General features: G+C 48.6%; 1 protein-coding gene across 4 annotated transcripts in view; it reads right to left on the bottom strand.

Annotated features, from left to right (window-relative positions):
* The window catches only part of LOC121453341 (core histone macro-H2A.1), a 65,761-nt gene that overhangs the window by 20,339 nt on the left and 22,625 nt on the right, over positions 1–22,797 (bottom strand). For 2 of the 4 annotated variants that reach the window (XM_041660046.1, XM_041660044.1), the window contains exons 3-5: positions 8,178–8,284; positions 7,619–7,816; positions 1,062–1,172 (exon numbers count right to left, since the gene is read on the bottom strand). In XM_041660046.1, coding sequence (XP_041515980.1) covers positions 1,062–1,172; positions 7,619–7,816; positions 8,178–8,284 — 416 coding nt within the window. The remainder of the gene's footprint in view (positions 1–1,061; positions 1,173–7,618; positions 7,817–8,177; positions 8,285–22,797) is intronic. The other 2 variants (XM_041660047.1, XM_041660045.1) reach the window with 1 other exon arrangement.

The following is a 22,797-nucleotide window of genomic DNA, read 5'->3' as shown; positions in this document are numbered from 1 at the left end:
GAGAGTAGTCTTAAACAACAGGGATTTCACACATCAGTGGCACCTGAGGCACTGTGCTTGGACCTGTTAAAGGAGTGGAAGGAGACCCAGGTGTTTGCCTTCAGTGCTGAGCAGAAGCTCAACTTTCAAAGTCCCAGACCTTAAGATGACAACTAGAGCTGCTGCCTTAGAAAAATGCACGCAAAATACAGATGATGGTTATAAAACGTAAAGAGGACGGTTAGATTCCGGAACAGTCACCGCAGGAATTGCATCATGAGAGCCTGAGTGCAATTAGTGACAGAGAGGGAAGGGCTGGGGACAACTGGCAATGAGCGAGCAAGAAAATGGTGGCACTGTGATGCAAAATAAAACTGACAGTGAGGACCTAAAAATGATGCAGCTTCTAAACCAATTTACACCACCTTTAAGCAAACCAACCTGCAAGGTCGAATTCAGTCCTTAAAGATTTTTTATCTTTTTTTTTTTTTTTTTAAATTGAGACAATCCCCACCCCTCTTTTAACCAACTCTCATTTTCAGGTCTTAAAAGCCTTTGCATCATTTTTATTTTCAATAAAAGTGAATCAACTTTTACAAAACCATGGCGTCCTGGCAAAGCTGCATCACTGGGGCGGCTGAAAACATATTGCCCATGGTTAAAACAAACGACTGGCTAGAGGGGTCGCCTGGTGGGTCAGTGAAGAAGTCCCTGTCCACCTGTCAGTTTGTCTAAGATCAACTCAGCTCCCTGCATCAGATCAGAGCCCACCAGAACTGCTGGATAAGGTCTCTCCCCTGCACATGCCCCCTGATGACCAGCCTACTCCAGGGAAGTGGCGCCTACTCTGGGCTGAGCCCCAGGTCCTGTCCCCCACCTCCCCTCCCTGGAACCTGCCAGAATCCCGACCCAGCTTGGTGATTCTATCAGCATTCACCCCCTCCCTGGGACTACTTCCAAAGTCAACCCCCCACACCCGGCCAAGTTGGTCTGCCCACCCTCTGAGCTGAGTGGTACTCAGGAATCTCAGCCTGTGCCCTCTCTCCCAGGGCCCTGGAGCAGACTGAGCGGTGTCTGCCTACCTTCTGGCCGAGGAAGAGGCTCTTGGTGGAGAGGACAGTAAAGCCATCCGCAGGCGTGCCCTCCGTTGTACTGTCTGCGCTGGCTGCCTTGCTGACTTCTCCCTGCTTCTTCTTGTACAAAGCACAGAGTTAGAACATGAACCATTGGGCAGGGGCCATACAGCTGTCTTTCCTAATGAGATGACCCCAGGCCTCACCCATTACCAATTAAGAGAACACAGGAAACAAAAAACATTGGCAGGTCCCACAGTGGAGGCTATGACTTATTTTGAGAGCCCAGAGGTTTATGAAAAAAAATTTAAATTGTATATTTATAACTTATAGTCCTGAAAAAAATTCTTAAAAGCAAACCTAAATTTCCAATAACTTAGAATAGAATCACTTCATAAATTCAGAATAATATCTCTTTGCTAATAGTTTTTAAAGATCTCCCCGTTTTAGATACTTGCACATGACTTACTGCAATCCAGTGCTCAGAAGGCTGAGGCAGGAGGACTGCCACTAGTTTAGGGCAACCTGGGCTACACAGCTGAGTTCTTAGAGAGCAGACAGTAGCTGAAGTCCTTTTCCATTTCCTCCCTAGAGCTCAGCTCATTGGGAGAGTGCCATGGAGGCACCATGGGGCCATACTTTAACGCTCTCCCCAGCATCCTGCAGACTGAAATGGGTGTGCCCTAGAGCTCCTGAGGAACTCCCCAGAAGAGCAGGGGCTCTGTTCTCAGCTCCCCAGTGTGTTTCCTCTGCCCTGGCTCCCTCACCTCTCACCACCCAAGTAAGTGTTGAAAGCGCACGTGGCTCTGGGGACACACAGATGGAAACGAAGAGGAATGGATTTCACTTATTTGTGGGTTGTCTAATTCAGCTATCAGATGAGGACAGTGGGAATGGTGGGACTTCTAGTTAGACAGTTCAGCTTCTTTCCTTTCCCTTTCCCCAGATCATCCACGGATCCCGAGAAAGGTCCAGTGGGAGAAGATCAAGAAGATGCGGCTGAGGCTTAGCTGGGTGGCAAACACCTGCCTAGATGATGGGGAAGGGGCATCACAGAGGGCTCTGCTCTCCAGAATGGTGGTTTCGGACAGTGAGCTCAGGACAAGGCCCGTGTCCTGGCCATGTACCTGCTTACGATTCAAATCCATAAGCACTGTTTCACTGCAGTGAAAAAAGCATCTAATTTTGTCGATTGCTTTAGCAGTGACGACTGCTTTGGTAATAATAATAGCTAGCCTTCCATAAACTAAATAAACTGGGCCCACAGCTCCAGGGTTTGGGGATCAGACAAAAGCACTGTATCAAGGAGGAGAGCCAGAAGATGTATGTGTAGGTTCTCGCTGGTTCATTTTCCTACTGGCTTGAATTTGTCTGAGAGCCAGGTAGACAAGAATGGCATGAGAGCCACAGCCTTTGGAGATACCCTGTCTGAGTGAGGAAAGCAGAGGCTGGCAAAGCCATTCACACGGCTGCTGCTTTCAACAAAACTAAAGAGCCATCATAGTTGACAGCTGGAGATCACCAAAAAGCACACTGGGGGGAGCGGTTAAAGGTGACGTTCCCACGTCACCTGCTATCAGCGGTGAGCATGGTGTACTAACAACAGCGAAATCTCCATGCTGTCTCTGAAACTCACTTGTAAATCTGAGTCCATTAGCTGATGGGAGACTGCTAGCCTGACCTTTGTACCAGGACAGAGGAGGACAGAGCGCTGCTGAAACAGACCTCTCTATCATCATTTCATCGTTCCAGGAAGCAAGGTTTGCAAGGACTGCAGCTTGTGCTAAAGAACAAGATGCTGACCTTTGTCTCATCTTAGCAATCCATACAACTTAGGGTCCTTGAACGAACTGGAGAGGAAATCATTCTACTACTGATGGAGGAAGGTCATTGGCTAATAAAGGAACTGCCTTGGCCCATTTTATTGGTTAGAGGATAGGTGGGAGGAGTAGACAGAACAGAACGCTGGGAGGAAGAGGAAGTGAGGTCAGACTCGAAAGCTCTCCTCTCAGGAGCAGACGCCTGAGAGAGACGCCATGCCCCACTCCTGGGATGAGGCTCCGACCCAGGATGGACATAGGCTAGAATCTTCCCGGTAAGCGCACCTTGGGGTGCTACACACAGATGATTAGAAATGGGCTAAATTAATATGTGAGAATTAGCCTAGAAGAGAATGGGCCAAGCAGTGATTAAATGAATACAGTTTGTGTGTTGTTATTTTGGGGCATAAGCTAGCTGAGCAGGCGGCCAGGGTGCTGGGAACGCAGCCCCGCCGCCCATATTACTACATACTACAAAGTGTTTTCCAATAAATTTTAATTTTTTCCTCTAAAACCTGGCATGCATTTGTTGGTTTAATTAAATGTATACTATTAAGTGTGTTAACTTGGAAAACGTGCATTGTTTAGTATAAGATCACAAGAACGATTTCAAATGAACTGAAACATGCAATGCTCTGCTACAAACATGGCTAAAACACTAGGCATAAAGATACAGTATACGAGGTCAGTGAAATGACTCAGCAGGTAAAGGCACAAACCACATAAGCCTGGTGACCTCAGCTTGGTCCCCAAGACCTATAAAAAAGGTGTGAAAAGAGAACAATCAAAGAGATTGTCTTCTGATTTCCATACTCGAATGGTGGCACATGCACACACAGCACAGGCACACGTGAGCACATGCATACACATATACACTTTAATAAAATATTATATTAGAACTAAATTCTGTAGGGGAAGTGAAAGGACGGTAAGTAAAATAGTACAAATTTTTCAATGTTAGTAAATTGCTTTGCTGTGAATTTGTACTGGATAGCTGACTCTCCTGAATGCATACAAACAATTGACTATATGTGTGTGTGTGTGTGTATATAAATATATGTATATACACACACATACAGCAAGAGAAAGAGAGCATACCAAGAAACAGCCTTAAATTTCTTATGAAGAGTCTGTCAAGGTTTTAAATGCATATCTACAAAGCTTTCGAAAGCTCTCTTAGGAGGTATTTAAGCAAAAATCTTGAACACCACTATTCTAGTCAGCACAGTGTTGCAGGTGTCTCCCCAAGGTTAAAGCAGATTAGGGAGAGCACACTGCCTTGTAAGCAGTGAGAAGACCTCACAGACAGGTGTCAGACACCCCTGTCGGAGAGTGTTCTGTGGACAGGTGTCAAGCATCCATTGTTAGAGCACATGCCCGGGGACATGTGTCAGGCATCCATTGTCAGAGACTGTTGCCATGGTCAGGTGTCAGGCATCTACTTGTCACTGACTTTATAGAAATGCAAAAGTGCTGTATATTGACCATGTACAAGGCTGTTTTCTGGAGTCACATTTAAGACCTTGTTGAAAAAGATGGAGATAATAAACCAAGTTCACCTAAGCCTCATCTTCTCTTCATCAGTCAAAGGGCAGTGAACTGCCAGAGTAGCAATTACTCATGAGAACCAACTCCTTTCTTTGACATCCCTTAACAGTGTTCTCAGTGCTGTGACCCTTTTAACACAGTTCCTCATGTTCTGGTGACCTGGAACCATAAAACTTATTTCGTTCCTACTTCAAACTACAATGCTGCTAGTTATGAATTATAAGGTAAATATCTGATAAGCAACTCCCCACGGAGTATTGACCCACGTGTCAGAACCACGGCTGCAGCAAACCATCATTCGCTTAGTTTGCCCGATAGTCCTCAGAAAAGGGGCACTCACCAAAATCAGCCTGGCCTTCTGCCAGGCACGAGCAGTAAGCACACCTCCATCACCAGGTGTGTGTGGGGGGGGGGGGTCTTTACATAGACTTTACATAGAAAAAGGGTGGATTTGAGATGTAAGAGGATGGGAGAACTACCCAGGTCAGGGCAGCTGCAGCTCCTGCCACAACACGGACAAGTTAAGTGCTTTGCGTGAATTCTAAGCCTTCCAAGGTCCCGTGCTGTAGCTTCAGTTCACAGATTGGGAAACTGAGTACCATAAGGAACTCGCCAAGAACACACACATGGTATAATGAAAACACAGGTCACAGACCCTAGGCCTTTCACTTCTGACACTACGCTACGTTGCCAAAACAGTGGTTATGTGATTTAATGCTTTAAACATCTAGGATAGAAGGGATTCCCATAAATAAATCATATATATATATATATATATATATATATATACTTTCTGAAAAGTCTGTTAATAATTCATTACAGACTGACGGGAGCAAGATCTTTTTGTTGTTGTTGTTTCTGCCTCCAAACTTACACACATTACCTATACAAAAATATATTATGCAATATCCCCAGAGTCACTGGCTTGTAGGGCTGGAACAGACCCTATCATTTTATGGGCTAGGGCAGACCAAGGCAGAGAGGGAGCAGACTTGCCCGAGGCCACCCAAGTAGGAAGAGCCTAGGGCACAGCAGAGCTCTGCACTTGGGCTGCAGGGTTTTCTGTGCCCTCCGTTCCCACTGTTGCTGACCCAACTGTCACACTGGAGATTTTCAAAACCTTCAAATTATATAGAGTTGAGGGAGAAAATTACGATTTGAACTTCAAGTGTTGACACTTGAAAACTACCAACCACCTTTCAATGCAAGTGTTTTAGCACTGTCCCTGGGGGGGGAGGGGGGGCTCTGCACAGGCCCCTGGAAAGGGGATTCTCAGGATATTCCATGGCAACGTGGAGATGCCAGGTCCTCCACACTGCTGCTGGGCGTTGATACAATTTACATTAAACAAATGTTTTGAAAATTAGCTGTTCACAGTTCCAATTTCAGCTTCCCCTAGGGTTTAATGTTAGCCAAATACTGGTACAGTAAGCAGACAATGTGTTTTATTGTGTGGAAGAAAAACAGACCACCACCACAGACTCTCTGCTTTAGTAATCAAGGGAAAAGCTGAGTGTTCAAGTGATTATTGACATATGGTTATTAGGAACATAGCTACTAGGGACTAGAAAACACACACACACCCCCCCTCCACAAATATACACAATACTACACACATATACACACACCACACACACACCATATACACATGCAAATACACACATCCACACAAATACACTCACACCATATACACAAATACACTCACACATACCACACACATATATACAAATACACACATCCACACAAATACTCACACGCACACACACCACATATACACATAAATACACATGCCACACACTTCACACATACAACTACAAACATCCACACAAATACACACCACGCACACTCATACATACAGGTCCATTCACTTGCACACTCCACAAAGAACAAATTCCTGGTGTTTAGTGAGCTGGAAAGTTTAGAAAAATCACTGGGCAAAACCTACAACAGGAAGACTAGGGTCAAAACCTACAACAGGAAGACTAGGGTCAAAACCTACAACAAGAAGACTAGGGTCAAAAGGACCAGGACTCAGTCAGGTCTGCTGTAGGCACTGGTATCTCAAGATGTGTTCAGATGGCACTACTTGAGTACATGAAAGAGAGTAAGGGCCAAGTTCAATACATGGTTCTACCCTGCTGGTGCCAGCACCTAGTTCCAGGGCCTTATGTAGGCCGCCAGGCCCCAGGGGTCTATTTTCAAGGGAAAAGAGGTTTGGCTTCTCTGCGTTTCTTCTAACATTCCAAAGGGCCAGGCCACCTGGCACTTGTCCTGCTTCCTCTGCCCGTCCCTTCCTCCCAACTGCAAACAGAAGAAGGGGGAGAGAACCTTCCAATCTGCTCACTTCACAGTTAGGAATGAATGGGGAACATTCTGTAAAGCCCCTCCCTGCCTGCCCTGCCTCCTCCAGGACTCCTCCTGTGCCAGGTGGGACACAAGTCTCTGGAGAGGACGCCTGGCTGCTCTTCAAGGTCAGGATTCTCTTTCCAGGAATGCGAACGATTCAGGGCCTTGGAAAGGGGTTTCTTTAGATTTAGAACTAAGGCAGTGTTGTCACACGTCACACTCACAGCACCTTCTCCCCAGCTAACACACGCTTCAAAACACGGGAAGAGATGGGGATTTTTTTTGCCCTTTTATGAAAATAGCTTAGGTCATGCTGCCGAGAGGGCTTTCCTCCCACAGATCACGGCCTGGACATCACACACCAGGGAAGAACTGAGGAACTGCCCCAAGCCTGTACTGCTGACAGCTGTCTGCAGTGTTCCTGCTCAAGCACACCCAAAGGAGGACACATTGCCATGGAAACACAATGACACTGTACAACTCAGCACCAAAGCAAGTGGGCAGAAGGCCCCTCTGAGGACGGTATGGCGGCCAAGCTCTGGCAGAAGGAAACCGTTCCATAGGCCCTCACATCTATGTGGGAGACCAGGTCAGAAGGTGTGGGGCTGGGCTGCCACCCATCTCCAACTGCTCCTGGATACCCACTACTCATCCCCAAGTCACAAGGGCTCAGTCCTCCAACTGTGGCCAGGTCCCAGGAGGCACTCTAGACTAGGCAGGGAGCTGGACTCCCACATGTTCCTGTCTCAGCCAGTTTCCCAAACAGGGATGGGGATTAGCTCTGAAGAGGGCTCGCAAGTTCCCCTGTGACCTTATTTACCCCATCCCACACATCCCTGCCAGATCCCATACCTTAGACTTCCGGGCCCCCTTCTTGGCTCCTGTTTTCTTAGCCACTGGCTTCTTCTGGGATGGAGACTTGGCCTTTTTGGCCGGTGGAGGCGTGATGATGGCTTCCAACTTTCCCTTGGATCCTCGCTTCTTCGCCAGCAGCTCAGGGTGGATATTGGGCAACACTCCCCCGCTGGCTATGGTGACTCCTTTGAGCAGCTTGCAGGAAAAGCAAAGTCACAGGGGGTGAGCCAGACCACCTGCTCCAGGAGTGCCCTGCCTGACTCAAGTGGTCGGCCCTGTTCATACATACCCTGCCTCTGTGGCAGCTACAAGGACGGGACAGGACTCAGACGACACAGGGCCAGAGTCCTTCACTCATCACTTGGTTTCAGTTTACACTATCATCTCTCCCAGGAGAGGTGGGCACCCTTGCCAACCCCCTACCCCACTCCCAGTGAAGTCCCAACAAAAAAAGAAGCTGCTCCAGGTCTTGACAGCCACCACAGGCTCTCCTGGGCCGCCTGAGTGTATTACTAGCATGCGGGGGGAGGGGGAGGCAGGCTGGAGAGCCCCATACCTGGTTCAGCTCCTCATCATTGGCCACAGCTAACAGGATGTGCCGGGGAGTGACCCGTCCCTTCTTGTTGTCTCTTGCTGCATTGCCAGCCAGCTCCAGGATCTCAGCTGTAGGCAAAGAGGAACATGTGGTCATTTCAAGGTATTAGAGAACTCACTTGCCTCTGTACCTCATGCAGGACGGGGCACAAGAAAGAGCTAACCAGAAGTGGGAAACTACAGGTATGTTTTCTAGGCAGAACTTCTGGAGAAACCAGGGAGAGTTTAACAGAAAAGATGGGCAGGATTAAAGGTTCCACCTTTCGTTTTGGAAATGGAAAGTTGGGAGGAATGGGGACCAGTGGAAGGCCACTGACTAAGTCCGCGGTAGGACTAAAATAGAAATCCAGCTCTGCTTCCATCTCCCAGAGCTGCCTGGGAAGGGTGTTTGGAGTGGATGTGGCCAGAAGGACACAATACCTGCACTTCCGGTAATACATCACCCACCTGTAGAATATAGGGGAGGGGGCTTGATACAGACAGTGCTTGAGAAATCTTTGGTGCCTGAATCAAGAAAGAACACCTGCACATTTGGATTTGAAGTCAGAAAGCTGTGAGTAGACTTATAAAGTCAATGTCATGGTCATATAAAAAAAAGGGGTGGGGATAATACAGGCTGAGGAGAGCTAGGAACAGAGCCAGCTACGGTGTGTTCCTTTGACGGGATCCTCCCAAGTCATTCTGAAGACAAGTGAAGAGGGCTGAACATGGGAGTCACATCCGAGGAATGGTCTTGATGATGTGGATGTTCTTCTGTGCATGTGTTGCTTTACTGGTTGATGAAAAAAGCTTTTTTGGCCAATGGCTTAGCAGAGTGGTGCCAGGCAGGAAATCCAAACAGAGAAAGAGTGGACAGAGTCAGGGAGACGCCATGTAGCTGCCAAAGGAGGACACACTGGAACCTTAGGAACCTTACCGGTAGGCCACAGCCTCATGGCCATTCACAGATTGATAGAAATGGGTTAACTTACGATGTAAGAGCTAGTTAGGAATACACGGGAGTCATTGGCCAAACAGTGTTGTATTAATATAGTTTCTGTGTGATTGTCTGGGTCTAGGCAGCCAGGAACAAAGGAATAGTCTCCTACTACAATCTTTCCTAAATTGGACAGTAGCATGGTCAACTTGAAGGGGGCATTCTTGTTCTTAAGGAATTTATGCTGTGGCTAGATAGCTCAGGAATTAAGAGCACTGACTATTCTTTCAGAGGACCTGGGATCAGTTTCCAGCACCCACATGGCAGCTCACAACTACATCTAAGTCCAGTTCCTGGCAACGGACGTCATCTTCTGGCCTCTGCTTGTACTGAATGTGCATACGCACACGCGTGCACACACGCACACACGCGCGCACACATACAGGAAAACATTCACACACGTAACGTGAAAGTAAATAAAAATAAAACAGAAAGTTCATGCTCAAGTATTTAGGAATGGAGCGTCCTGACGTTGTTGTGAGAACAAACTGTGGCAACTGCTGTTTAATCTGCTAGGGTCAGAGTCCCTCTTCCCAACCCTGTCTTTTGTAACATGTACAGACCTGAACTTTACAGACAAGTGATATGTCTAAATGAAATAAGCCAGGCACAGGAAGATAAATACTGTAAGAGCCTACTAAGATACCAGATCTACCTAAGCTTAATTTAGAAGTTGGGGCTAGGGTGGGGGTGTGGTGATGGGAAATGAGGGTCAAAGGGTAAAGGTTGAGTTATATTTTAGGGAGAGTTCTAATGGTGTGTCCAGGATGGTGACTGTAGTTTGTAATACTATGTATCTCCTAATCACTAACACGTATTTTAAATGTTCTCCAAACCTAAACACAGGAATATGAAGGACAAGTATGCTAACCAGATTAACATACTAAGTACACACATACAAAGCAGCACTGTACCCTGAGTATAAAGATTGGTATTTATCCATTAGGAATAATACAATCCTTTTTTCCAGCATTTTGTATGTCTAAAATGTCTTCAAAACAAAAATCACGAGGGGGAATAAAACAAGACTGGGAGGCGGGGTCTAACATATAGCTGATGCTTACAAAGTCAATCTTCCTGCCCTTCAAGGCAGTCTCGTGGGGCAAACACAGATCGTCCCCATTACCAATGGCACTGGGGAGTGCCCTGGCAAGAGATCCCTCCAGGCTCCCTGCTCGGCAATACAGTTCCCTTGGTAACCCTCACTGTCTTCATGGGATGTGCAGACTGTTCCTGACTGTGTCATCTGTTGTCCACGCTGTGGGTCTGCCCATGCCACCTGTGATGCCCTTCTATACCACCCTCCGGGCCAACTCAGGTCTGGCCTTCTGCTAGCACTGACCAAGGCCTAATAATTCCAGCTTCGCTGCATGTTCTAGATTACCCCCACAAAGTCTGTGCTTGGACACACCCTGGGACAAATAGAGATATACTGGCAGCTGTGTGAAAACCAAGCCTCAAACTTACAATACTCGGGCCGTCTATTGTGCTTGCTTTGAGACACAGTTTTACTTTGGTCTTAGACTTACTAGGTAATCAGGCTAGCCTCAAACCTGACTCTCCTGCCTCAATCTCCTGAGAGCTAGCTTAGTGCAGGCATCACCACACTTGAGATAGTATGTATATTTTTGAGATTAGCAACTAAGCCCCATGCCAAACTTGTTACATTTGTATAAAGACAAGAGTGTATGTGGTTACTCATGAGCACTGTCGTAATGACAGCAGGCAGAAGGGGAATCAGTCACACTTGGCACAGCAGGTCACTGTCCCTAAATCCAGGAAATCATTTTGCTCAGTCGTCACCCAGAGACAAATAGCCTGCATCTGAGAAGGGATGCAAAGGCACTGAGGTCTCTGTCTTACCAGCAGGAAGGGAGACCGAACAAGACTGCACAGGAGGCCAGAGCTCTAGGGAGTACCAAACTGGGCTTCATGTACAACAGTCACAGTGTGAGGCAGGAGACTGGCCAACCCCTGCAGGCACTAACTGGAGACAGGTTTACCTTTCCACCCTAGCCTCACAAGGTGATTCTACAACCTCAGTACGCACGGTTTCTCAGTACTGAGGGAACTGTTCTCTCATGGGCTCTCATGGTAAATGAAGAGGTTAGCTGTAGTGCCTCAGGATGCAGAAATGCCTGCTTGTGGTCCAGTGGAGCCTCAGGTTCCTGGCCTTGTGGTGAAGGAGGAAATCCACAAGGCTACTGTTCTACCTTCAGCTCTAAAGTTAGCAAAGTAGGTACCACAGGTGCCACAAGAGCAGATTCTGGCAGTAAAGGGCAGAGAGAAGAGCCCACCAGAGCAGTTCCAGGGCTAGAACTCGGCAGTTAGGAAGGCTTTAGGGTGGTCTCTGGCATCACGGAGCTCTGGAGCCCACTCTTGGACGTTTCCTAGTGTTGTAAACTAAAAAGCGGTGCTAGAGAGAAAGACACCATGCACAGAGCTTATGTGGAGAGGATGTTTATTAGGGAAAGATAACATAAAACAGGAGAAAGGAAGGGGGAGACTGGCCTCTGGGGATAGGAGCAGCAGGAGAAAAGAGAAAAATGGACAGAGAAAGAGAGAGGGGGAGAGAGAGAGACAGGCAGAGAAGCAGAGGGGGGGGGGGCAGAGAAAAAGAAAGAGAGGTGAGGTGGGCAGGGCACTTTTAAAAAGAAACAGTGAATGTGCACAGGAGGTGCTCTGAGTGGCTGCGGGCTGAAGACATATCCTGTCAGGACCCCAAGGACAGGCCAGTACAGACACCAGAACACTAACATCAAGCCTCTAGCCTCTAGCATACTCCCCTCTTAAGCCTTTCCTCCTTCCCTGAAGCTTTAGGGAAGGAGGAGCCAGAGTGTGCAGAGGGTGCCTGATAGGTTACAGTCTGCTGACCCTCCTGCTAAAAATGCCTTGCCTGCTCCTTTTGGAACAGAGGGAGCATACAGGAGCCTACAGCGCCACTCTGAGCCCACCACATGACAAGCAAACATGGGAGCAGTTTCTTGGAGAAGCAGCCTCTTTTCTCTTCTCACAGGAGTGCTAACAGAAGGCTTCCCCAGTCAGAGGTGGGGTGAAGGAGAGGTGGGGTCTCTCTGGGGTTTCTGACTTTTTGTGGGTTTTGTTTTGTTTCCAAAACTGTCCTCAATTCTCTGTGCAGGGAAATAGCAGATATGAAGACAGAAGACCCTGAGTGGTGCGAGCAGCTGATGGGGGGGGGGGGGGGGAGACGGGACGAAGATAGACTGTGAGAAATGGATAGAAAGCAACCGAATGCTTCAGAAGCAGCACCAGAGGTCAAGGGGTGCACTAACCCCCACAGACCTGAGGACACCCAGCTTTCACTAGCCTGCCCCTGATTTGTGGCTCCAGCTTCAATGGATTAGTTTTCCCTTGGAAAACTTTAAGGACACCTTGTATGTTGCCAGTTTAGCTTGGATTCAGAGAGGCCAGCTGGAGTCCCATGGGAATGGTGATGTGAAGAGAGGAGGGTGGACAGTTGTAGGAACGGGGGCTCCTGGAAAAGAGCATGGGAATGATGTCACTCCCTTGCCTTCTGTACCAAGGAACTGAAGTCCAAAGCTTCCTTTCTGCAAAACCCAGCAATGTGCACAGGCCAAGATAATGTCCAGCACTAGGTTCCTAGCACCAAAGAGTGGGCCCTGGACTCTGCAGGGAGGAGCAGGAGCTGTCCACATTACAACAGTAGGTGCGGCTTGGACAGACTCCAGCTGACTGAGCCAGTACTGTGGTTTGTTTACTCGCATGTGTTTCTAGATGGATAGTAACCACAGTAACACTATCACGAGGGGACACACAAGACAGAGCACCTCAAAGACACACCTTTGACAAGAAATGTGCTCCACACCCAAGCTGCCTCTACACTGCATTTTACAACAGGTGAGAAAGAAGAAGGGCAAATCCTGACTGCAGCTGTGAGCGCTCGCTCCTTGCTGAGCAACAGGTACCCTCTGCCCTTTTAGAAACAGCAATAAAGTAACAGATTTCCTGGCCAGGATAGGGCCGCCTGCTGCATGGAGAAGGCGAGATACAAACTGCCAGGCATTCAGCAGAACAGGGTGGTTCCTGGTTGCTCTTCAGGGTACACTGGTCTTTACACAAAGGGAGAGGAAGGTTGCTGTGAGACTGTGGCCGGGTGTGGGTGTGAACACCACAGGGAGGAGGGCCTGAGCTCAGCTCTTCTGAATGTGACCCTCTCATTGGTGAGTTACATGGAGGGCAAGATCATGGGGGGCTCTGAGCTGTAGGGCAATTAATTCCTGCGACCGCATCTCCATGGCTTCCAGGGCTCAGTGCCTAGACCCTTCCTCAGAGGGCTGTTTAGGAGCCGGTGACAAGCCATGGAAGGCTGGGATGGGAGCATTAGGAGACAAGAACCAGAAGCCCGTGCCAGGCCCTTCACCCGTGGAACATTCTTCCTGGCCAGAGACAGGCTAACTGTTATGGCTAATGACCAACACTGGCCTGGTTTGGGGCCCGGAGCACACGAGGTCAGCTCCAGAGGGGATTGTAAATACGGTAAAAGCTCCCCAGGCAGAAAGGCTGCATGAGGCGCACTAATGGGTACTTTGGTAGCTGTTCTTTTAATACTGTTTAAAGATCTGACTAGAAAGACACCCAAGCACCCCACTCTTGGCCAGGTCTCCTGGCTTGTGGTGACCAGGACTGGTGATATGGTCTTGTCTCCTCAGAGTGCACAGCTCTCGAGCCTCATTGAACATGATGGTTTTAGGGCAACATGACAAGATTCCCATGGCCCTGGACAAGGCCATGATTTAGCAGCCCTTTCATCTCTGGGACAGCTGGCTGAGCAAGAATACTTCTGACAGCCCTGCTTCTCAATTTTACCCCAAGCCCAAAGGTTTAGAATCTCCCCTCCCCCTCCCCCACACAACATCTCCAACTATAGCGCTCTGCTGTATGGAAGCATTCCGTCTACCTTCCTTAAGGGAGATGAAGTCATGGCTTGCAGAATTAGACTCTAACAGCTAACAGGTGATGTGGTGAGGCTGAGCCAAAGTCCAAACACAGACCTTGCAATAGGAAAGAATCTGGGGCTTTTAAAGAGCTGTTTGAAGCATCTCGTCTAACAAAAGAAAGATCGAAAGTAACAATCAGAAATCAAAGAAAGCAAATACTCGCGTAATCCCAGGGAGAACACAGATATCTGCTGCAGAGCCAACAGCATGACAAGGAATCTGTTCATTGTGTTTCTTTTGATTGCTCACCCCTCCATGGACTTCACGAGGTTCAGAACTGGGACACCATTCCAGAAGGCCTTAACCCAGTCAACCCCAACTGGAGGATGACCGCTAAGAGTTTCCTGTGTCCTGACAACACCATGGTCCTCTCTAATTCCCTCAGTGACCCTAGTGTCTGCTGCCATGTTCACCACAGAATCCACCCCACCTTCCAGGTGGGGAATCGCAGAGACTAAGGCTGGCAGAGTTGTCCCCTTGGTGGGGCTCCCTGCTGTTGGCCTGTCCCAGAATCCACCCTCACCCAACCCTGGGCTTTCAGAGGAACCGGGTATTCCATAAAGTAAAGGCTACGCAGGCACTGTAGACAGTCTTTCTATGCTGAATACAGAGACTTTTCACGAGTGAACTGCTCCACTGCTTCCCACGAGGCCCATGCAGCTCATCCCTGCTGTCAGCTCTATGAACCAGGTGGCATCTGGTCCAGTCCCACAAGGACTACCAACAAGGCAGAACTGCAGCCTAACGTGGAGTCTCTGAAGTATGCTCCACTGGACACGTGTTTTTCACATGTCAGAGTCATATGCGGGTTTGAAGAGGCATGCATGCTAACAGAAGAAACACTTGAACTTTGCTGCCAAGCCCAGTGCTTGAGCAGCTCCAATGCAGGGACCTGTCCTTCACCTCTGCAGGTATGAGCTTCACTTACACCACCTCCAGGGGCCTGCGGCAAAGGGCAGCAGCCATGAATGTGCCATGGGTGACACCAGGTCAGGTCTGATGTCAGGTACAGAGATTTGAATCTTAGCTTCTGTAATTTGCTGTCAGACATGGCTAAGACAACACCCTTCCACATTCTATGAAATATGACTGAGGTTAGCTCTGAGGTTTGTAAGGGCTGTTGCTAAGTAAAAATGCTTAGCAGACTTAGTAACCACAAGCTACTATGTACTAAGGCTACACTATCCTTATGAAGAAGAGGGAGGAGAGGGAGGAAGGGGCAGAAGGGAAAGGTGGTGGGGATGGAGGAAGGGGAGGCGATAGCAGCAGCCCAGCCTTAATTACCAGGGCAAGAAACTAGACTTTCTTTCCCTTGTTTCCTCATCTAAGCACCGGGTGGACAGAGGTGTGTGAAGAGCAGCAGAAACCCTGGTGTTTCCTCCCCAGCAGTTCACCCTTTGCTGTTACACTTAACAGTTTACATATGTTTGAAAAATGCACTTGAACTCTATTAACCTCTGTCCTGCCAGACCTGCCTTGATAGAACACAGCACCCCAGGCAGCTGCACAGGCAGACCCCCAGGCAGCAAGCGGGCTCTGTCTTGGGATGGGGTCAGGGACTTTTATCTGACCCCAGCAGGGGGCGCCATGGCCGGGCAGAACCAGAGCCAGGTGCGGAGACTACAGAACTCTTGCAGCAGAAGAGGGAAAGGGAAGGTGGCCTAAGTAAAGGTGCTCTACCCCAGCCCTGGCTGGTGCTGCACCACCAATCACTTACTTTCAAGGTCTCTAAATTAATTTACAAGGAAATGGTTAATGTGTATGCTTGTTTTAATACGGAAAACCACAGCTATTTGTTCTTCGTTCAGCCAGGAAGGAGTGAACAATCAGATGGCTGCGGAAATGAAATGATTTAGAGCATAATGTAAAGAGGAAGTTCATTTAAAGAGCCCCTACTTGGTACCATTTTCCAGATGGGCTTCTAAAGGGAAACCCAGGCACACAGCAGCAAACTGCTGCGGTACACTCTCACATAGGCAGCATGGCCATGGGGAACCAGAATCAGAGAGAAGTAAAGGAAACAAAGAAATCAAAACAATAGTGAATGCCAAGTGGCGCAGCTCCATGCTGTCCCACAGGCTTTGGCTACTACAAGTCACAAGTACCTCGGACACTGCCTCCCAGCCTGCACTGTCTTCTCAGAGCAAGGCTGCGAGCACAGGGAACGTCAGGTTGCTCTCCATGGCTGAGTGTTTCTAGAAGAGTAGCCAAAGTAGCAGAGTGCCACAAAAGGAAGGACCCCAAGAGGGACTGCAGCTCCTGGGGCCACCCTCATTAGTCCTACCTTTGTACTATCTGTGGATTCCTGAGGCTGAGGGTCAGTGTCTAGGCACACGTGCATAAGCTCAGTATACACCCTGCACTCCATTCTCCCTCCTTTGAGGGGCCAAAGAAGAGACATTGGTCCAGAAGCCTCTTGCCCTCCACTGCATCCCCAGCACTCCTGAGCAACACAACCTTGCACACTGATTGCACAGGCCTTCCATTTGAGGCCTGTGGGGTTCTCCTGAGGCTCCTGGCTATGCAGATGCTCCCTAGAAACTTGCTATTCTGTGGCTGCCAGCATGGGCCAGATCCTTCCCGAAACCCCAGCCCAGGTCACTCGAAGAACCATGCCCTCCTGGCTTCTACCATTTCCAACTCATGCTCTGGAGTCCCCTCACCCTTGGCCTTGTACCTGTCATCCCCTGGTCTCTGTTGCAGGACCTCTGTTTCCCTGGTCCACCAGGCCACAGAAGGGTCTCCGGCCCCTGCACACTCCGGTAGTAACATGTGTCTGTCTGCTCTGGAGCTGCCCCCTCAGGCTTAGCCTTCACTAAGAACTAAGACTGGATGTACACCAGTCCTCCTGGGGGTCACCAGGGGCTACCTGAAACAAGCAAGCACAAAGTGGACTAGTGGTCCCTGGAGACCAGTGGGGCCTGAGGTAGGGTCAGGAGGTCAAGGAAAACGGTACTGCCTCAGGCAAGTTGTCCTTGTTTTCTCAATGAATGCAGACACTGACTCTCAGCAGTCAGCATCCGGATTTATAAAGACAACAGATAAACGTTGCCAAAGTCTACCTCAGCTACTAATCACGACAAGTAACATCAGTTGGGATATAAGGACGATCATAGCTATCTGCAGAGCGTCTAGTTTCCAAACGACCCTGCCAGCTGAAATGGGAGCCATAGGAGTAGGCTTCTAAAAGATGCAAAACAGCTCCCTTCAGACAGACAGACATGTGTAATCATATAATGAGAGGACATCGGGCAGTCCCATAAGTTACAGAAGGGGGCAGCTCTGGAGACCCGAGACCACACACACTCCAGCCACTAAATGGAAGATTACCTAATAAAGAAGCAGACAGGGTCTCAAGAGAAGGTAGAAAAGGAGGGATGGAAGGTACCCAGAGCAGCGGGCAAAAGGTGCACCTGGCAAATCCAAGGAGGGTTTATGTCACCTCCTTGGCAAGCAAACCTGCTCATGGTATAGATGACAGACCTTGGGGACTTTAGGAGCAACAGGAAAAGGCAGTCTGTGTGAGTCTTCTAAATCCCTCCTGCTTGCCAGTAACAGCTGCCCCATCAAGTGCCCCTCCTTCCACAGGTGTGGCCATTGCTCAAGTTCATCCCAATTCTGCTTCATTTAAAACTCCAGGCTCCAGTGCAGCTCCAGTTTCCCTGCATCACGACCCATCAGTGCCCTGCTCCCTCCCAAAGCCTACCATCTTGACTAGTGTCCTCCTTCAGGAAAGAACTGTTCCTGCCATGCTGTGGGACTTCAGGCCCCATGCGAGGAGCTTGGCTACCACCAGAGAGATGGGAGAGAAAGGCTCAGTCCCTGTGCTGGATCAAGGCGACAGCCTCTGATATGGTTGACACATGGGACAATGGATACAAATCCTTTGACTCCTACACCCAGCTTGTGTACTTGTTCAGCGCTCGGTGAATCTTTCACAAGTGGGTCATTCCGGATGAATTACTGACTGAGAGGCCCGATCACTGGTGTGGTCGGGAGGTGTGGAAGGCGGTGCATGGGCTGTTCTCCAAGGCCCTGGCCTGGTTTCATCTATGAGAACACAGGCTCTGGATACAGTGCGGGCGAGGACCATGGGGACAAAGTGCCATCCCAGAGGAAAGCAGGCAAGGCTGGGCTCGGGGTGTGGCAAGCCCTGTCTCACAGCCCCAAGTGAAGACTGGGCTGGGGAAAGGGGTAGAGGCGGGCTAGGTCCACCCCACTCAATCCACCTGTGCATACCATGTGAGCCCATTACCCTCTTGGTGCACTGAGTTGTTTTTTTTTTTTTCATTTCATTTTCTAGATTTATTCTGGAAAATTTATTCAAAGGAAAAGACTATTTTCACAAAGTACATATATAAAAAACAAGGGAGAAACAGGTAGTCAAAGCACAGAGAGAGAGATCCTAGGCCTCACTGAATATCCTTTGTCAGGTGAATTTTACCAGGGGAACTTTTACCTACTAAAAAAATAAACTGGACAAAAGGCAAGGCAATGCATACCATTGGGTATAAGAAACTGCTACGAGGGGGAAGTATGCAACAATTCAGACCAATAAAACAGAAAAGGGGTCCAGAAGGAATCCCCATTATCCTGTGTGATCCAGGCAGCAGCTAGATCAGGGAAAAGATAAGGTCTTCAGTTAACCGTGTTGGAGTAACCAGTTTACCACATCAGGATAAATTCCAAATGCTTTAAAGTAAGAATATAAAAAATAAACCACTACAAACAGACCATTTTTTCCCGTGGTGTCAATACCTACTCTCTGCCCTTCACACAGGTCACTCTTGCGAGGAGGAGGGAAACCTGCTGGAGTCGAGAAGTGGGAGGGCAGTGAGAAAGGGCAACGGCGTAAGAACATACGGCTGGGGATGGCTCAGCAGGAATGGCTCCTGCCACCAGACCTGATAAAATCTGAGCTCAATCTCAGGAGCCTAGCTCCCAAAAGTATTCTTCTGACCACCACACACGTGCCATGGAAGCAATCTCCTGTACACACATATACACATACAAAATCAATAAGCATGAAGTGTGTGTCCGTGTGTGTCCCCTTCTGAACAGTGACTCAGAGTCCAACAGAAACGCACTAAGGAAGACATTGCATTGGGGTGGAGAGATGGCTCAGCAGTTAGAGTACTGCCTGCTCTTGTCCAGGGCCCAGGTTCAGTGCCCAGCTCACAACAGTGTGTAATTTCAGATCTAACGGATCTGTCCTCCACTGTACACACATAGTATGCTTACATTCATACAGGCAAAACACCCATACAGATAAAATTAAAACAAATCTTTTGTAAAGATTTTATACCATTATTTAAAGAACATACAATTGTAAAATTTAAATATGATAACAGAAAATTATGTAAAATCAAGAAATTATATTAAAATAAATACAGACTAGCTGACATTTTTTAAGAGCTCCAACAGAACTTAGAGAAACTGGGGTATCGCTGCAGCCTGGCCTGGGGATGACTCAAGTGGCAGAAGCACTTTCCAGTCTGATGACCCATGTTCAATCCAGAAACCACAGAGAGCCCAAAGTGATGTGCACTCCTAGGAAAGATAGGAGCAGAGACCCAAGAACCATCCAGAAGCTCATGGGCCAGCATGACAGACCCTGCCTCAAAAAGAGGGTGAAGACAGACCCCAGAAACTGTCCTCTGACCCCCACGTGCCCCGTGGCACTGCACACCAGCCACAGATGTTGTCCTCTGACCCCCACGTGCCCCGTGGCACTGCACACCAGCCACAGATGTTGTCCTCTGACCCCACGTGCCCCGTGGCACTGCACACCAGCCACAGATGTCCTCTGACCCCCACGTGCCCCATGGCACTGCACACCAGCCACAGATGTTGTCCTCTGACCCCACGTGCCCCGTGGCACTGCACACCAGCCACAGATGTCCTCTGACCCCACGTGCCCCGTGGCACTGCACACCAGCCACAGATGTCCTCTGACCCCCACGTGCCCCGTGGCACTGCACACCAGCCACAGATGTCCTCTGACCCCACGTGCCCCGTGGCACTGCACACCAGCCACAGATGTCCTCTGACCCCCACGTGCCCCATGGCACTGCACACCAGCCACAGATGTTGTCCTCTGACCCCACGTGCCCCGTGGCACTGCACACCAGCCACAGATGTTGTCCTCTGACCCCCACGTGTCCCGTGGCACTGCACACCAGCCACAGATGTCCTCTGACCCCCACGTGTCCCATGGCACTGCACACCAGCCACAGATGTTGTCCTCTGACCCCACGTGCCCCGTGGCACTGCACACCAGCCACAGATGTCCTCTGACCCCCACGTGCCCCGTGGCACTGCACACCAGCCACAGATGTTGTCCTCTGACCCCCATGTGCCCCATGGCACTGCACACCAGCCACAGATGTTGTCCTCTGACCCCCACGTGCCCCGTGGCACTGCACACCAGCCACAGATGTTGTCCTCTGACCCCCATGTGCCCCGTGGCACTGCACACCAGCACACAACATAACATTTTCTGACTGAACCACAGATTATGCATCATTGAAGAGAGAGTCAATAAACTGGGAAAACCCAGAGGGCTTTTACCCAGATCAGAAGAGCTTATCTAGAATGTTCAGAAAGAGATGGGGAAAAAAATAAGATTAACAGAGGAAGGTGGAATGAAACACTATCACATGTTAAATCTGTCATCTATAAAGAAAGACCGAGATACCGTCAAGTTCACAAACAACCCGAGAGTATTTACCATGAACAGACATACATCCCAGAAGGAAGAAAGCACATTAAGGTTGTGGCATGTGAAGCCTGCATTTCAAGATGCTATAAGCTTCTCTTGGCCCAAGAAAAACAGGCCCTTAATGTAGAAGTTGTCTGTTCTTCTGCAGATACTGGTGGCAAAAATAAAAATGCCAGATTGCTTCATCAAGAGATATCATGGGGGTGGGGGGAGAGCTGAAAGAAATGAGTGGAAAGAGGATCATTTCAGGGTTAGGTAGAAACCTGGTACAAGGGAAAGTCCCAGGAATCTCCATGGATGACCCCAGCTAAGACTCCTAGAAATAGTGAATACACGGCCTGAATTGGCTGGCCATCTCCTGTGACCAGGCAAGATCTCCAGTGGACACCAAACCAGCTTCAGAATCCTTGATCTACAGCCTGCCCTGCCTATGAGCTGTGCTGGGATAAGGGTGGCACAGAGACTGTGGGAGTGGCCAACCAATGCATGGTCCAGCTGAGACCCATGCCAGGAGAGTGAGCCCACTCCTGGAGTGTCAAAGACCTAGGATAGAACCAAAAATGATGACAGAAATACAAAGTCAATGTAATGATGCCTAATGATATTCTGCTATTCTCATAAGAATAGTGACTACCCCAATTGTCATCAGAGAGGCTTCGTACAGCAACTGGTGTAGACAGCTGCAGAGGCCCACAGTCAAACATTAGGCCTAGTTTAGTGAATCCTACTGAAGAGAAGGAGGAAGAATTGTGGTAGCCAGAGGACATCACAGTAAAACCCACAGAATCCACTAATCTGAGCTCAGATGCTCCCAGGCTTAACTGACAACCAGGGAGCCTGCATGGGACTGACCTAGGCCCTCTGCATATATTTGTGACAACTGTAGAGCTTGGTCTTCTTGTGGGGCTCCTAACAGTGGAAGCAGGGGCTGTCTGATTCTTTTACTGGTTTTGGAGACCCTCATACTGGGCTAGATTCCTCATTCTGGGTGGCCCTGCCCAGTCTCAATACAAGGCCAGGTGCTTAGTTTTACTACAGCTTGATATGTTGTTGCTATCCATGGGAGGCCTGACTTTTTCTGAATAGAAATGGAAGAGACGTGAATGGAGATAGGGAGCAGAGGGGAGGTGGGAGGAGGGATTGGTAGGAGAGGAGGGAGGGGAAACTCTGGTTGGGATGTAAAATAAATGAATTTTTTTTAGAGAGAGAGAAAGAGACCATGAAAGCACAGTGAGCCTCCACACTCTACAGTTCTTAGGTGCTGTGGTTTATCTTCACAATGGCAGAGATTTTCAATAAGTATAGTATAATGTGTGAATAGGTATGTAAACAGTCTCAATATGGATGTTATACTTGGCAACAAAAAAAAATTAAGTCAAAATAGACCACAGATCTAACTGTATAGAACAAGAACCATAAAATTCATAGAAGGTAATGGGGAAAAAACCTTGATGTCTTTGGGTCTGATGAAAACACTACAGTTCCATCTGTGAAAGAACGAACTGACAGGTTAGCCTTTGTTGAAATTAATTTGTTCTGTTCTATGAAAGACACTGTCAAGGGCTGGAGATGAAATTCAATGACAAAGCATTTCCCAGCACTTGTGAAGTCCTAGGGTCAATCCCCAGTGCCACATTAACAACAACCTCCCCAAAAAAGAAAGAGAGAGAAAGAATAAAAGAAAGGAAGGAAAGAAGGAAGGAAGGAAAAAAGGATGAAAGGAAGAAAAACAATGAGTTGAGTGTGGTGATATCGCCCTACAACCTCAGAACTGGGGATGTTGAGGCAGGAGGATTCTGAGCTTAAGGTCACCCTAGTCCTCGCCAACATAGATACACAGTGATTTCTAGACCAGCCTGGATTACAGACTTCAAAATGGGGGCGTGGTAGTGCTGACGTGGTGACA

Source organism: Microtus oregoni, unplaced genomic scaffold (assembly GCF_018167655.1).
Source record: "Microtus oregoni isolate MIOR12 unplaced genomic scaffold, Mior012 000011F_ref0000422, whole genome shotgun sequence".
Taxonomy (NCBI): domain Eukaryota; kingdom Metazoa; phylum Chordata; class Mammalia; order Rodentia; family Cricetidae; genus Microtus; species Microtus oregoni.
Note: the sequence above shows the minus strand (reverse complement) of the source record. Positions and strands in the feature narration are given on the sequence as shown.